The 15,983-nt window shown below is 35.3% G+C and overlaps 1 protein-coding gene across 1 annotated transcript; it reads left to right on the top strand.

The window, feature by feature from the left end:
- The first annotated feature begins 11,105 nt into the window (after positions 1–11,105).
- On the top strand, positions 11,106–14,264 carry LOC101501175 (uncharacterized). Its single transcript, XM_073366362.1, has 6 exons — positions 11,106–11,162; positions 12,622–12,822; positions 12,905–13,117; positions 13,371–13,472; positions 13,566–13,628; positions 14,172–14,264. The coding sequence occupies exons 1-6, from the start codon at positions 11,106–11,108 to the stop codon at positions 14,262–14,264; spliced, it is 729 nt and encodes a 242-aa protein (XP_073222463.1).
- Positions 14,265–15,983: the final 1,719 nt, after the last annotated feature.

Consider the following 15,983-nt stretch of genomic DNA (forward strand, 5'->3'; position numbering starts at 1 on the left):
ACTACTTTATATAATTTCTTTGTTAAACACGAGATAACCATTTGCGGAAAATGAATTTAATGCGTTTTATGGGTGAAATTGTGGACTTTAAAATTTGATGTGTTTGAGTTACGTAATGAGTAATTTTCAAATCAATGAGTTTGAACTGAAGTTGAAATTTTACAAAAAAATAAGACTTATTAAAGTTGTGAAAAAGTTCAAATTTTAACGAAGTTAAAGAGTTTGAGCAAAAAGATAGATTGAAATTAAAAAATAGTTAGAGTTTAAAATGTTACTCTTTTAATTACTCTTGAACTGAGTTCAAAAAGAAAAAAAATTTAGAGTATTTTATTAACTCAAAAATTTCGGTGCTTTAATAGTCTAGTGTGTGTATGTGTGATTTGGACAATATTTGTTTTATTTAGTTTTAAAGAAATATTATAGATTATTTGGTTTTAAAAGTTCAGTGTGTGAGAAAGATTTAATTCTTGGAATTTGTTGTGGTTGAATTAATTTTGTTGTGAACAAATTGTTATAAATATTTATGTTTATGTAGTTAGCTCTTTGAGTCGCACAAAGGAATCGAGACCGTTGGCACCGAGTTAGCGGTGGGGAGAACTATGATATATTTATGTTGTTGTGGTGATTAAGTTTTGATGTGATTGTGTATTCATAACTAATAATATGTGCGTTATGAATTTTATTGAGGAAAATCTGTTTTGAGTATACTCTTTGATAAGTTTGAAAAAAAATACTTAGTGTTAAATGATTATTAAAAATGGAGAATCTTTTAATAGCTGCATTTATTTAATGATTGTGGTGAAAAGAGTCAAAGTATGTTCATGCATTTCATGTACATGGTGACCGCGATGGAGCCATGGTGATAGTGGTGACCGTGATGGGCAATGGGATGATGCCATGTGAATTGTTGGTTCATCTTATCCTTGAGGAGATTATCGCGTCATGCTGATCTGTGAATAGGTGGGCCGAGTCAGAGCTTCCTTTTCCGGTGAATGATCACTTACCGACCATCACTGAATTATTGAATTGTTTTGAGATTCCAGCGCTGCCGAAGCCACTTATCTCGTGGGTGGATCTGACTTCTGAAGAGATTGATTCGTCTATGGATGTTGATGAGGAGGAGGTTACCTCAAAAATGGATCATACTGCGTCAGACGGGACTTGTGAAGTGTGTGGAGGTCACCCATGTTATTGTAGTTGCTAGAGTATGATTAGATTAGTTTTGTTGTATAGGGACTTGATGTCTTTCTTTCGGTGGCTGTACTTATTTCATTTTTGGATGACTGTAACTATACTTGTACGGCCAGATGACTTCTGTTTTGGTGAGTCCATGTTCCATTTTTTGACGTGGCCATGGGGGGATTTGTATTTCTTGAAGCAGTACTTGTACATGTGTCTGTCAAGAATACCCCAGGGGTACGAGCAATGCCTGATAGGTCTCATAGCCCCGATGTATTTTATATTTGCATATTTTGGTTTATCGCCTCAAAACTATTTCAGTTTGTTATAATTATGATGTAATTAATTATGACATTTGTCGTTTGTGCTCCGCGTTGGTATTTTATTAATTGGTTTTAGAAAGAAAAAAATATATACTTGCACTGTTAAAAATCAGGGTGTTACAAGCTGCTTGCGAATTTGAAGAAAAAAAAACAACATGAAGGGGTAAGTCACAAAGACTTAGTGAGGAGACAACAACCACCATCAACTAGAAGGGAAACACAAAAAGGCACGAATAACTGGAAGGGAAACACAAAAAGGCACATAATAAAATCATTAAACTTATAATTTAGTTGTTCAGATAGAAATATTAAAAATTCAATTAATAGTGAAGCGAAATCAAAATGAATAACATTAAAATCATCATAAAAATCAAACAAGTAAAAATACAAATTTTTTAGAACAAAGAGGCGGCTTCATCTCATTTATAGCTCTTTCCTCCTAAGGGTGACATTTTCCTTAGGGGTGGCTCCATCTAATGGATAATCATCTCCTCTCAATCCCACAATGCATCATCGCGTATCAATTATGGAGCTTACATCTCATTGATATCCCTCTCCTTCTACGGATGACATTTCTCATAGGGGCGGCTTCATCTAACGGGTAACTCTCCCTAATCAAAACGCGGTAACTAGGTGCATCTAACGCCGTTAACGATTTCATAATTATAACAACAATTTCCAAAAACACGTATTTAAAATCATCTCTCATTTCATCGCAATTCATGAAAAAACATATTCTATCGCATAACAATTCAATATTAAATACTTTTAACTCATATGTAAATCAAATTAATAACATATTATATCACAAAGACCATTAAAATAAATAAATGATGAAATCGGGATAAATTTCAAAGGGCATGTTCCCCAACTTTTTTAAATAAATACTTTAACATAGAAAACGAGTAAAATAATAATTATAGCGTTATAAAAATATATGACGACAACCGACGTCAACTCACAACTATGGAGAATCGCCTAAATTTGTTATTCAACAACTCTTAGAGTAGCACACGGGACCTAAACTGATAAATCTGAGTAAAAAACAAATATTCTCAAAACTTTAGAAAAATTATTCTAACATTTATCTAACTGTAGGAAATCATAAATATCATTTAAATCTAATCTAGACACAAAATAAGATTTTTAACCAAAACTACATTTTCTCGATATTCGTACTAGCATTAGAGTTGTGTATTTTCCTCAAATAGTCTCAATAAACAACTCTCAAGACAAGACTTAGAAGAATGTAGAAGACGCAACACATCTAAGTGGAAGGATAAAAAAATAAACAACCTGCAAATATACTTCGCTACTTTCCACTAAAGTTAATATTGCAAATACTATTTATGTCTTCCAAAACGGCAAAGTCTAAGAAATGGCATGCATTAGAGGGTAACCAAGATGTTCTCATGAGATATCCTAGAGATTCTGAGGTATGGAAAACATTTGACTTACTTCAACTAGAACTTATGGCAGATCATCCAAATGTACGACTTGGCCTAGCCACCGATGGCTTTAACCCTTTTGGAGTGATAGGTACAAACTATAGCATTGGCAAGTGGTTCTTATCCCGTACAACCGCCCTCCTTGGGAGTGCATGAAGCAAACATCAATGATCATTTCCATGATCATTCCTGGAAAACAGATGCCAAGAAATTGATGGGAAATTCAACAACAAATATAATAACAACTCTAACAGAGCAATATGCAGCGGATAATCAATTTCCCAAACTTGCAAGAATCTGTGAGGAGCAATCAACAAATAATCACAGCAACTAAAATCACCAATCACAAATGACACAATAATTTTTAACGTGGAAAAACCTTCTCAATGTGAGAAGTAAACAACCACGGGACCAAGCCAGTAATAGAGCTCCACTATGATCAAAATATGGGTACAAGAGAGTTTCTAATATGACACAAATTCGTGCTCAGTAACCAACCAAAAACAGCAAGGTAACCAGCACAACAATCAGCCAAAACAATGAGAAAACAAACATGAAATTGAGAACAAAGTTCAGCAAAAAAACCAGAAAAACTGCTGTTGTCCGAGTTCAATTTCTCCCACCTCAGACCTCTGATCGACGATCCAAACGGTCAGAATGAAGTACCACGAGTCACGAACCTACTGTCCAAATTTCAGCCCGATCCGACGGTGAACTAAGGAGAAATCGCGAATTTAGTGCAGCTGCTCTGTTTTATGCGAAAATAGGGTTTACTCTTCCTCTCTCACTTTTCTCTTTGCCTCTCTCTCTGAATTCAACTCTTACACGCCCACTAATCTGACCTGTGTCCACTTGGTTAAGTGAGACACATGGACTTGCACATATTGGGCCTTTCTCCACATAGGAAGGGAGCCCAAAACCCAACATATCTCCCCCTCACTTGAATTTTGGATTTTATGAAATTTAAATGGTTTTAGTGTGGGAATTAGGATTGTGAATTTTAGTGTGTGAATTATGACTTTGTAATTGTTTATTGTTTTTCTGATTAGTGTAGTATGGATGTGGGATTGTGAATTTGTGAACTGTTTTACCTAACATCAATGTGCTTGGACCTAGAATGAAAAGTTGAATTCTTACCAAGATGAATTGCACTTTGACTATCACAAAATAGCAAATACTTATCTTGAACAAAACCAAGCTCCTGCAAGAATTTCCTCAACCATAACCATTCCTTGCATGCTTCTGTAATGGCAATGAACTTTGCCTCAGTAGTGGACAATGTACACACCTCTGCAATCTGGATTGCCATGCCACAGCTCCCCCGCAAGCTTAATCAAGTAGCCTGAAGTAGACTTTCTGGAATCAATGTCTCCAGCCATATCAGAATCAGTATATCCCACAAGAGTAGGCTTATCACCTCCAAAACAAAGCCTCAAACTGGTAGTACCATGAAGATACCTCAAAATCCATTTCACAGCATTCCAATGCTCTCTACCTGGATTAGACATAAATCTACTAACTGTACCAACAACATGTGCAATATCAGGCCTTGTACACACCATTGCATACATTAAACTACCCACAGCAGATGCATAAGGAACTCGTTGCATATCTGATTTTTCAGCTTCATCGGTAGGACTCTGACTAATACTCAATTTAAAATGAGTAGCAAGAGGAGTACTTACAGCCTTAGCATATTCCATCTGGAACCTCTGTAACAGTCTTTCAACATAGTGTTCTTGTGACAGCCAAAGTTTCTTCTTGTTCCTGTCACGCATGATTCTTATACCAAGAATCTGCTTAGCAGCTCCCATGTCTTTCATGGCAAATGACTCGCCCAATTGCTTCTTCAACCTGTTAATCATGGAAATATTTTTCCCAACAATAAGCATGTCATCAACATACAATAACAAGATAATGAAATCATCATCAGCAAACTTTTTAACAAAGACACAGTGATCAGAAGTAGTCTTCCTGTAGCCTTGCTCACACATAACTGACTCAAACTTCTTGTACCACTGACGCGGGGCCTGCTTCAAACCATATAGACTCTTTCTGAGCCTACACACATAGTCTTCTTTGCCTTTAACAAGAAAACCATCAGGTTGCTTCATGTAAATCTCTTCCTCCAAATCACCATGAAGGAAAGCAGTTTTTACATCCATTTGCTCTACCTCCAAATCAAGAGTAGCAGCCAAACTCAACACAGTTCTAATGGATGACATCTTCACCACAGGAGAAAAAATCTCATTGAAATCAACACCCTTTCTCTGTCTGAAACCTCTCACAACTAATCTGGCTTTATATCTTGGAGATGTAGAATTGCTTTCTTGCTTCACTCTGAAGATCCACCTGTTTTCCAAAGCCTTCTTTCCCTTAGGTAGTTTCACCAAATCAAAAGTGTGATTATCATGCAAAGACTTCATTTCATCTTGCATAGCATCCAACCACTTCTTCTTTTCATCACTCTCCATGGCTTCATCATAACATTCAGGTTCGCCTCCATCAGTCAAGGTAACATAGTCATCAGAAGGATACCTGGTGGATGGTTTCCTCTGCCTAGTAGACCTCCAAACTTGAGCTTGAGGTGGTTCAGGAGCATCACCAAGATCCTCATCTTGTGACATCTCATGTTCTTCTTCAGCATCATCATTAGGAACATCAAAATCATCTCCAAGCTGCTGATCACCAACATCACCATGTTGCTCATCATTCTGAACATTATTTTCAGCAGTATCCAGATCATGTGTAGGCATCCGAACTGGATCAACATCAGACAAACCATTATCAATCTCAGGTGTAGTCTTCTCCATCTTATCAATGTCTTCAATGGTTTGGTCTTCCATGAACTTCACATCACGGCTTCTAACAGCTTTCTTCTCAACTGGATCAAACAGCTTGTAGCCAAATTCATCCTGACCATAACCGATAAAGATGCACTGTCTTGTCTTCCCATCCAACTTGGATCTCTCATCCTTTGGAACATGCACATATGCTTTGCAACCGAAGACACGCAAATGATCATACCTGACATTCTTGCCAAACCAAATCTTGTCTGGCACCTCAGCATTCAAAGCACCTGCAGGACTCAGATTAATAACATGCACTGCCATGTACAATGCTTCACCCCAGAAATGCTTAGGCAACTTTGCTTCAGAAAGCATACACCTAACTCTTTCAATCAACGTCCTGTTCATTCTCTCTGCTAAACCATTCAGCTGAGGGGTTTTAGGAGGAGTCTTTTCATGTCTGATACCGTGCTGCTTGCAATAAACATCAAATGGTCCACAATACTCACCACCATTGTCAGTACGAATGCATTTCAACTTCTTGCCTGACTGTCTCTCCACCATAACATGGAACTCTTTGAATTTCTCCAGAACTTGGTCTTTTGTCTTCAAAGCATAGACCCAAAGCTTTCTGGAACAATCATCAATAAAAGTAACAAAGTAAAGTGCACCACTAATTGACTTTACCTTCAACGGGCCACAAACATCAGAATGCACCAATTCAAGCAACTCTGACTTCCTTGAGGAAGGATGTTTCTTGAAGGATACTCTAGTCTGCTTACCAGCCATGCAATGAGAACATTTCTCCAACTCTGCACTCTTTAATCCCGGAAGTACATCCTTTTTAGCTAAACAATTCAGCCCCTTTTCACTGATATGACTAAGCCTGCGGTGCCACAAAGAAACCTCCATATCCATGGCATTCACACTGTCTTTAGCAACCAATGCTTTAGTCCAATACAGTGTATTAATTTTCTCCCCTCTGGCCACAACTAAGTTACCTCTGGTGAGTTTCCATTTTCCTGAACCAAAGTGATTATCATAACCACCATCATCAAGCATCTGCACAGAGATCAAATTAAAGCGAACATCTGGAGCATGTTTGACTCCTCTAAGCAACAACTGCACTCCCATGTTGGTCTGCAAACAAACATCACCAATACCAACTACCTTGGACACACCATCATTACCCATCTTCAACACTCCAAAGTCACCAGAAGTGTAAGATGTGAAGAACTCCTTCCTTGGTGTAACATGCAGTGTAGCACCAGTATCAATAATCCACATGCTTTCATCTGATACAAGATTGACTGAGTCATAGTCACGGAGAATAATCAGATCATCACAAGTAGCAGTAGTAACACGGTCATCATCATCATGATTCTTATCTCTCTGCTTACTGTTATTGTTTTTGCTCTCCCTTTTCCATATGAAACAGTTCCTCTGTATGTGCCCCATTTTGTGACAATAATTGCACTCCACATTCTTGTGTCTGGACTTGGACTTACTTCTGTTGTTCTCTCTACTCACACTTCTATTATTCTGTCTATTCCCTTTCGGTTCCTTTCTTTGACTTCGGCCCCTGTTCTCAATGACAAGTACCTCAGAATGAGATGAAGTACCTTGTGCCTTCCTTCTCATCTCCTCATTAAGAACACTTCCCTTTACACTTTGCAAAGAGACAACACCATCAGAAGCTGAGTTTGTAATTGAAACCCGAAAAGTTTCCCAAGAATCTGGTAGAGTATTCAGTAGCCATAGTCCCAACACTTCATCATCAAATTTGATACCCATACCTGACAATTGATCTAGGAGCCCTTGAAAATCATTTAAATGATCTGAAATAGAAGTCCCCTCCTTGTACCTCAAATTCATCAAGGAGTTCAACAAATACAACTTATTATTCCCTGATTTAGAAGCATACAAAGATTCAATCTTCTTCCACAAGGATCTTGCATGTTCCTCATTAGCAATGTGATTATATACATTGTCTTCTACATATTGCCGAATAAAACCACAGACCTGCTGATGTTCAAAGCTCCAATCCTCATCAGTCTTGGATTCTGGCTTCTCAGTAGCAAACACAGGAAGATGCAAATTCTTCACAAATAACAGATCCTTCATTTTTCCCTTCCATAAGTGATAATTAGTGCCATTCAAACAAATCATTCTATTTGTATTTGCCTCCATCATTCAAAAAAGTCAAACAGCCCCTTTACCAAAGAGCTCTGATGCCACTCTGATGGGAAATTCAACAACAAATATAATAACAACTCTAACAGAGCAATATGCAGCGGATAATCAATTTCCCAAACTTGCAAGAATCTGTGAGGAGCAATCAACAAATAATCACAACAACTAAAATCACCAATCACAAATGACACAATAATTTTTAACGTGGAAAAACCTTCTCAATGTGAGAAGTAAACAACCACGGGACCAAGCCAGTAATAGAGCTCCACTATGATCAAAATATGAGTACAAGAGAGTTTCTAATATGGCACAAATTCGTGCTCAGTAACCAGCCAAAAACAGCAAGGTAACCAGCACAACAATCAACCAAAACAATGAGAAAACAAACATGAAATTGAGAACAAAGTTCAGCAAAAAAACCAGAAAAACTGCTGCTGTCCGAGTTCAATTTCTCCCACCTCAGACCTCTGATCGACGATCCAAACGGTCAGAATGAAGTACCGCGAGTCCCGAACCTGCTGTCCAAATTTCAGCCCGATCCGACGGTGAACGAAGGAGAAATCGCGAATTTAGTGCAGCTGCTCTGTTTTATGCGAAAATAGGGTTTACTCTTCCTCTCTCACTTTTCTCTTTGCCTCTCTCTCTGAATTCAACTCTTACACGCCCACTAATCTGACCTGTCTCCACTTGGTTAAGTGAGACACATGGACTTGCACATATTGGGCCTTTCTCCACATAGGAAGGGAGCCCAAAACCCAGCAGAAATAACATAGATGTGTACTCATAACCTTTCATAAAAGAGTTGAAGGAATTTTGGTATGATGGAGTGCAAACATTAGATTCATCAAAAAATGAAATGTTTATCATGAAGGCAGCTTTAATATGGACAATTAGTGACTTTCCAGGGCTTGACACTTTATCTAGATGGAACACATACACTAATCTTGTTTGCCCCTCTTGTACTTTTGACACATCTAGTTGCAGACTAAAGCATGGTGGAAAATGGTGTTTTATGTACCATCGCTGATTTTTAGAGAAATGACATAAATTTAGATTGAGTCAATCTCGTTTTAATAGAAGAATTGAGGAAAGGGGTCCCCCTGAAATGTTGTCGGGGATAGACATCTTAAATCAACTTGAGGGCATTAATGATATCTTTGTAAAATGACTAAAAACTAATGATAAAGGTAAAAGAACTCGATGAAAAAGACCTATTGAAGAAGCATCAAGATAGTAGAGGAGGAAAAGCATATTTTTTATTTTCCTTATTGCGCCAAATTTAGACGTTTTGCACATTGAGAAAAATGTATGTGATAATATTGTGTACACTTTGCTTAATGAAACTAGGAAATCAAAAGACAATCTTAAAGCTCGAAAGAATCTTAAAGAAATGGGTATAAGGAATGATCTATGACCTGATTATAATGGAAGATTTCATCCATCTTTATCTACACTGTCAAATTTAAAGAAAGATATATTCTAAAGAACATTGAAGAATACTATAGTTCCAGATGGGTATTCAAGCAATATTTCTAGGTTTGTTGACTTAAAAGATCAGAAGCTTTTTGGAATGAAAAGCTACAATTGTCATTTTCTTATTGATCAATTATTACCTCTTGTCATACAAAATAACCTATTGGATAATGTGATAATAGTTTTAGTAGAGTTTTTTGTTCATTCTTTCGTCAATTGTGTGCCAAAAGTTTGAGTCACTTGGATCTTGATAAGCTCCAATCTCAAATCATTCTCACTCTGTCACTTAGAAATGTTATTCCCTCACTCGTTTTTTACAATCATGGTTCATTTGACCTGTCTAAAGTAGCTAAAAAATCACTAGAAGATGGGTTGAATAGAAATATTGTACTTTTCTTAATTTTGTTTTTCTTTTAAAATTGTATCCTCTATGTGACGATAATAGACAGATGTTAGAGGATATAAGTTTGAAACTACAATGAGAGTTAAACAAAATAAAGAGAGTATAGAGAAGAGAATATAAAGAATGACACACCTAAATTTATACTAGTTTATCCAAAATAGGTTACGTCCAAGCTCACAATTGATCGTCCTTTGGAAAGGATTTTCACTATGTATTTTCTTAGCTTCACCATGCTTATATATACAATTTCTCTTTTTGTTTTACAACACTTACACAACTATCAACAAGTTAATATTAACTGGAGGATATATAGGTTGTTTGAGAAAGTTGATAATAGTGGATTCTTCTAATATGATATAATTTCTAACAGGATGATATCAAAGATATAAATAAGATTAGTAATAAGTATGTTGAGGATGAGTATGATTTACACAACTTTTATCTCTTGCTTTTATGATGTTTGTTGTATGTAATGAAGATGAGATCATATGTATTTGTAGAAGTGATGGTGTTTCAAATATGAGGAGAAGCACAAAGTATCTATTAGAGACTTAGATGATTGCCCATGGTCTTTATTTGGAATTTCAAATATGTCATTCAGTTGTCCTTGTTAGAAAGTATAGGAGTATGAAGCTTCCATTAATTATGATGTGACTTGTGTTTTTTGACTTTTTTCTTTCCCAGCAATTGTAGTGTCTTGCTTTATGAGTCTAGGACATCATTTTTTTGTACTTTGATACTTTTATTCATTTTCCCATGTACGAGGATGAATAGACAACAGGAGATCATCCTCCCTTTTGTGTTGTTTATCCTCTACCATAGATGACATAAATTCATCCTCTCTTTAATATTGTTTGTTATCTAACATAAATTCATGTTCTCTTTAGTATTGTTTATCCTCATAGAGGTCATAACTTCGTTACCTTCTTTGTTTATCCTCTAACATGGAAGATATATTAATATGTGTTAAAACACCTCATATGATCAAGAAGGTGAGAAACCTATTTTTCTAAATTTGATACACTCAAGAGCACATGTTAGATAAAATATAATTATAATCTTTGAAATAATTTTGTTATCATTAAAACATTTGAGAGATATTTTTTCTCAACATTCTCTCCTTTTTTTATGTTTTTATGATGATAAAAAATTTTAGATTATGATTCTTGAAAAAGAAATGGCATAAGCAAAAATATGATTATGCTCCCCCTCAACTTACGCATAATTTTTTGTTTTTAAATTATCCCCCCTCTTAACATATGCATAAATATTTGATAACCATTTTGAACCTGGGGCAATGGTGGTGATGAGATGTTTGGTGACTCATTCCAAGAGGAGGCCAAAGTTAGCCAAGGTTTGTTGAAAAAAGTTGAAGCATTCAAATAGTTTATTTTGATCTTTTTTGATCTTTTTGAGAAACCTTAATTCCTTTTAAGTTCGTTTTGCTTCCGTTCTCTTTTCGGACATATTGTTGCGTTGATCTTGAGGCATTATTTTGGCACTTGCACTTTTGTTTTGGGAGCAAACGCCTTTGTCTTGGGATGAATTTTCACCAGATCTTGTGTTCTTAGTAGTGTTGATGGAAATTTTAGACAAGTAGATTTGTCATATTATGAAAAAATTACAAAATATCATTGAACTTAATTTCTACGGTCCGTTTAAAGTTACTCTATTCAAATGTAAATGGGTTGACACCACTAGAGATAGAGGGTTTCAAAAAGATACATGGGGTTTTAGTTCCATAAATTTTTCACGGGTGATTCACACAGGTGATCGTGAAGAACATGACCCATACATTGAGGCTTCACAAGCTCAAATGGTCTATTATGTGAATGATGAGATGAATAAAGACTAGAATGTTGTTGTTCATTTGAAGCCAAGGGACTTGTATGATATGGGAGAGCAAAGAGATATTGAAGTTTGTCTAGAGCAAGACTTGAATCAATTTTTTAGAGACTTTTATGATCTCTCTTTGATAAAGGAGGATGTAGATGAGGAATTATTAAGTGAGGGGAATGTTAATGATGACATTGCAGGAGACGAGTTTATTTTAGAATGAGGGCAAGTTCCACTCTCATGTATTATGGTTAGCCATTTCTTAGGACAACTAGTGATGTGTGTTGTCAAAATATTATTTGCTTTATTTTAAAGATTTAGAAATGTTTGTGTTATATTTTGTATTAGGCTCTTGTTTATTCAAATAAAGTTTCATTTGAATATATTTCTTTAAATTTATTATTATACTTATTCAAATTCTTTTTAATTGATTTCTTTAATTAACACATGCAGCAAGGAGAATTAAGAACTTTCTTAAATTATCTAATGAGAGCTCTACACATGTTGCATCTATCTCCAATGATCCAATTCAACTCCACTTGGTTCACCAAATGTAATTCTCCTAATCCTACAACAAATGATCCAATTCAAACCTCTCCTCACCATGCACATCTAGGGGCTGGAATTTCTCAAAGCAGAGCAAATAGATTATTTCAGTTACCAAACCAAGCCTCTTCACAACCTCCACATCAAGGGACTAGAAGTTCTCAATGTAGTGCTAATGAATCATCTTAATTACCAAACCATACCTCTTCGCAACCTACACAACAAAGAGTTGCTCATCCTCAACGTAGAGTTGGTTGAGTGTCTAACCATTATTGGTCTGTAGATGCACTAATTAGTATGATATAATTGAAATAAGTTGATTTAGTCTTCTGTTGTTTCTTTTCTGATATATTTTTGTTTTGATAACGTAACATTTATTTCTTACCGATACAGAGCATGGCACAGTTTAAAAACTTCATTTGATTTCTAAGGATTTTTATGACTTGCTGGATGCATTGGGTATCATTGTTGATTTTGATGAATTTCATTCATCTATTGAAGAGGTTGTTGGTTTGCTTGCTGGAGTATGTGGATTGGTAGCAACAGATAGTCTCTTTTTTCCTATTGGTTTTGACAAGTGGTTAGATGTGCCAAAAAATTACTTAAACGAAAAATGGAAAAACCTCTTTCAGGTAAAACAATTTTAACTCTACTTGTGTATTTAAAATTTGCATATGTAAAATTGTAATTAACTAATATTCTTGTTATTGGAAGGCTCGATTTTGTTTCAAAGTAAATGAAGATTTAGCTAAAAGATATATTGAGGCTTCAATTGACAAAAAGTGGAGGGACTATCGAATTAAGCTTTGGGATGAGTTCGATGATCCAACTTTGAGCAAAAATGAAATTATCAACAATAAGTCTAAGGAAGTTCCTTTGGACCATTTGGCATTGTTTGTTAAGTATCGCTCAAAACCTCAGACAAAGGTACATATTTCATTTGTCATAACTTTGGACCATTTGGCATTGTTGTTAATTTATAGAAAGTAATATAATTTCACTTGTAAGCAATGCGCAAGAGAAACAAAGAAGTAAAAAAGAAACAAGTATTTCCTCATACGTGGTTCCAAGACTTTGGCAAGCAGAAGACATGAGTTAGTATGTTTAACATGTTCTTTATCTAGTTCATTTTTATATTAGGTATTACATCATTTGATTCATAACTATATTATTTTTTTAGACTATTGAGACTGGTAAGACTATTGGTCAGGGCCTAATGTGGAAAATGACCCACAAAAAGAAATATGAGAGCTATGTGAATGACAAAGCTATGGAGATAGGGGTAAATTGATAGTATGTAGGAGAAAATTGGTTATTTGTATTGTATGTGAATGAAAAAGTTATGATAGTCATTTGTTATCTGTATTGTATGTAGGAAAAAATTGACCATCATGTAAATTATAACCTCGAGGCTTCTTCTGAAATTTCTCCAAATGATGTTGGCAAGATATTTTGAAAAGAGCATCCTGGTCGTGTTCGAGCAATGGGCATGGGTGTGGTTCCTACTATTGCTTTTAAGCATACCACTGCATAATTTCGTGGTATGGAGTCTGGTTCTTCATTTGTGGAACAAAAACATAGAATTGTGGAGGATCAAAAGCACTTGTTGACTACGTTGGTACGAAAGGTGGTACACTCCTTGCAGACTTACTGCCTCATTTGCCAATCCTACAAAATAGGTATATCAACTACTTAATATTTTGTTAAGATTTGTCTACCAAAAGATTTTATATGTTTCTCATGCTTAATTTTTTGTTAAATTTTATTTGGTCAAATTAATTTGAAAAATAGTTTAATCTGCCAAAAGGTTCTATGTTCTGGTACCATCTTAAAATATATAGAAAGGCATATGGATAATCTCAATTTTATTGCATTTTTTATGATTTAGCAGTGTTGTGCTTCACGAACCAAAGTCAATTGAACATGCGTGTTTTACATCTTAATAATGATTTGGTGATAATATTGTTATATTTTTTTGCAGGCATCAAATGTAGGAAGTGAACTTTCATCACCTAATGACATCAAAAGATCATCAGATGCAAGTAATGTACATGGAGGAGATCAAAGTCGTTAAAATGACACTTGAATTACGTATGTTATTTTTATGTTTTGAAACTAGTTGGGAATGACTTAAGATAATGACATGATGTAGTTTTATGTTTAGAGATTGGTGTATTTTGAGAATGACTTAAGATAAGGACATGCAAATGGTTTGTCATTTTTAGGTTAAGACTTGTTTTTTTAGGTATATGATTTGAGTTATATTTATATTAAGTGATTATGGTTTTAATGTATTTGTCCTTTAATTTTTATTTATTTTTCACAACAATATAGTTGCATTTTAACATTAAAGATTAAGCTTAATTGCAGTTTCGGTCTTCTTATTTTAACTGAATCACGAAAATGGTTCCCCCATTTTATTTCTCCTCAGTTTTGGTCCCTCAAATAGAATTTTGGTCCAAAATTTAATGATTTTTTTTTTTTTTTGCGTTTATTTAAGTCACACCATGTTTGAAGATCTCGTGGTGTAACAATTGTACCTGAAATCTATTATCATAAATGGTGTAGTGCGGCTTTAAAAAATGATACTTCATCAAATTTTGGGACCAAAATTGGGAAGAAATAAATTGGAGGGACTACTTTCGTGATTTAGCTAAAATTAGGGGATCAAAACTGCAATTAAGCCTAAAGATTATGGCTGGTTTTTTTGTGAATTGTAACACCCCGATTTTTAACAACGAGAGTGTATTTTTTTAAATAAAACAAAAAAACAAATTCATAATAACAAAGAAACAAAAAAAAAACCTTTGGATAAATATTTAAGTCATAACACGACGACAAATAAGTCAACATAATTTACAAGCAGCGGAATAGTTTTTGAAATACGAATCCAAAGTATTTACACATCAAAAAGTGGTACATGGAACCCATCAAAAATAAAATGTCAAGCTGACAATATTGGTATAGGTACAGTCTTCCAAATTAAAATAAACACATCCCAAAAGAAAGACATCTAGTCCCTATACGTCAACCTAATCTGATCATTCTACAAAAACTATACATCCTGAGGGATCTTCACGCGCCCCGCAAGATCCTCCCAACACAGCTCCAGTCAGGTGTGTCCAACTACCTTCCCATCCACAGGGTACCAACCGGTAGGATGGTCCTGGTTCTCATCTGAGGGCAAAGCCCAGATTTCCACAATAGTTGTAAAGGGTCACCAACCGAAATTAACAATTAACACATAACATTTAAGTTTTTAAATGCACAAAATAACCTTTCAACTTAGCATGCAACTTAAAAGGGTTTCCATATGCCAAACATGCATAAACAAGGTTGAAAAATGAAGTTTTAAACAAAACTACAATGTTGTATTCGAATACAGCATCTCTGTATTCGAATACAAGGATGTTTCAGCAGTCAGCAGCAAAAACAACATGTTTGTATTCGAATACAGCCTTTTGTGTTCGACTACACAGTAAGTCAGTAGCAAAACAACATGTATGTATTCGAATACAACAGTTTGTATTAGACTACACCGTAAGTCAGTGGCAAAAACAACATGTCTGTATTCGACTACAGCTTTCTGTATTCGAATACACATCAGACAGCAGCAGGAAAACAGCAAAATTCATCTTTTTAAAAGGTTTCGAAACCAATCAACACTTACACACAAATTCAAACAATCACACTTAGAAGGTGTGGAAACAGCCAAATCAAAAGGTAAAGTAGACACAGATAACTTCAAGCGGTTCACACAATCCATAGCAATGAAGGAATGGGTTGCCCCCGA

Source organism: Cicer arietinum, chromosome 3 (genome assembly GCF_000331145.2).
Source record: "Cicer arietinum cultivar CDC Frontier isolate Library 1 chromosome 3, Cicar.CDCFrontier_v2.0, whole genome shotgun sequence".
Classification (NCBI taxonomy): domain Eukaryota; kingdom Viridiplantae; phylum Streptophyta; class Magnoliopsida; order Fabales; family Fabaceae; genus Cicer; species Cicer arietinum.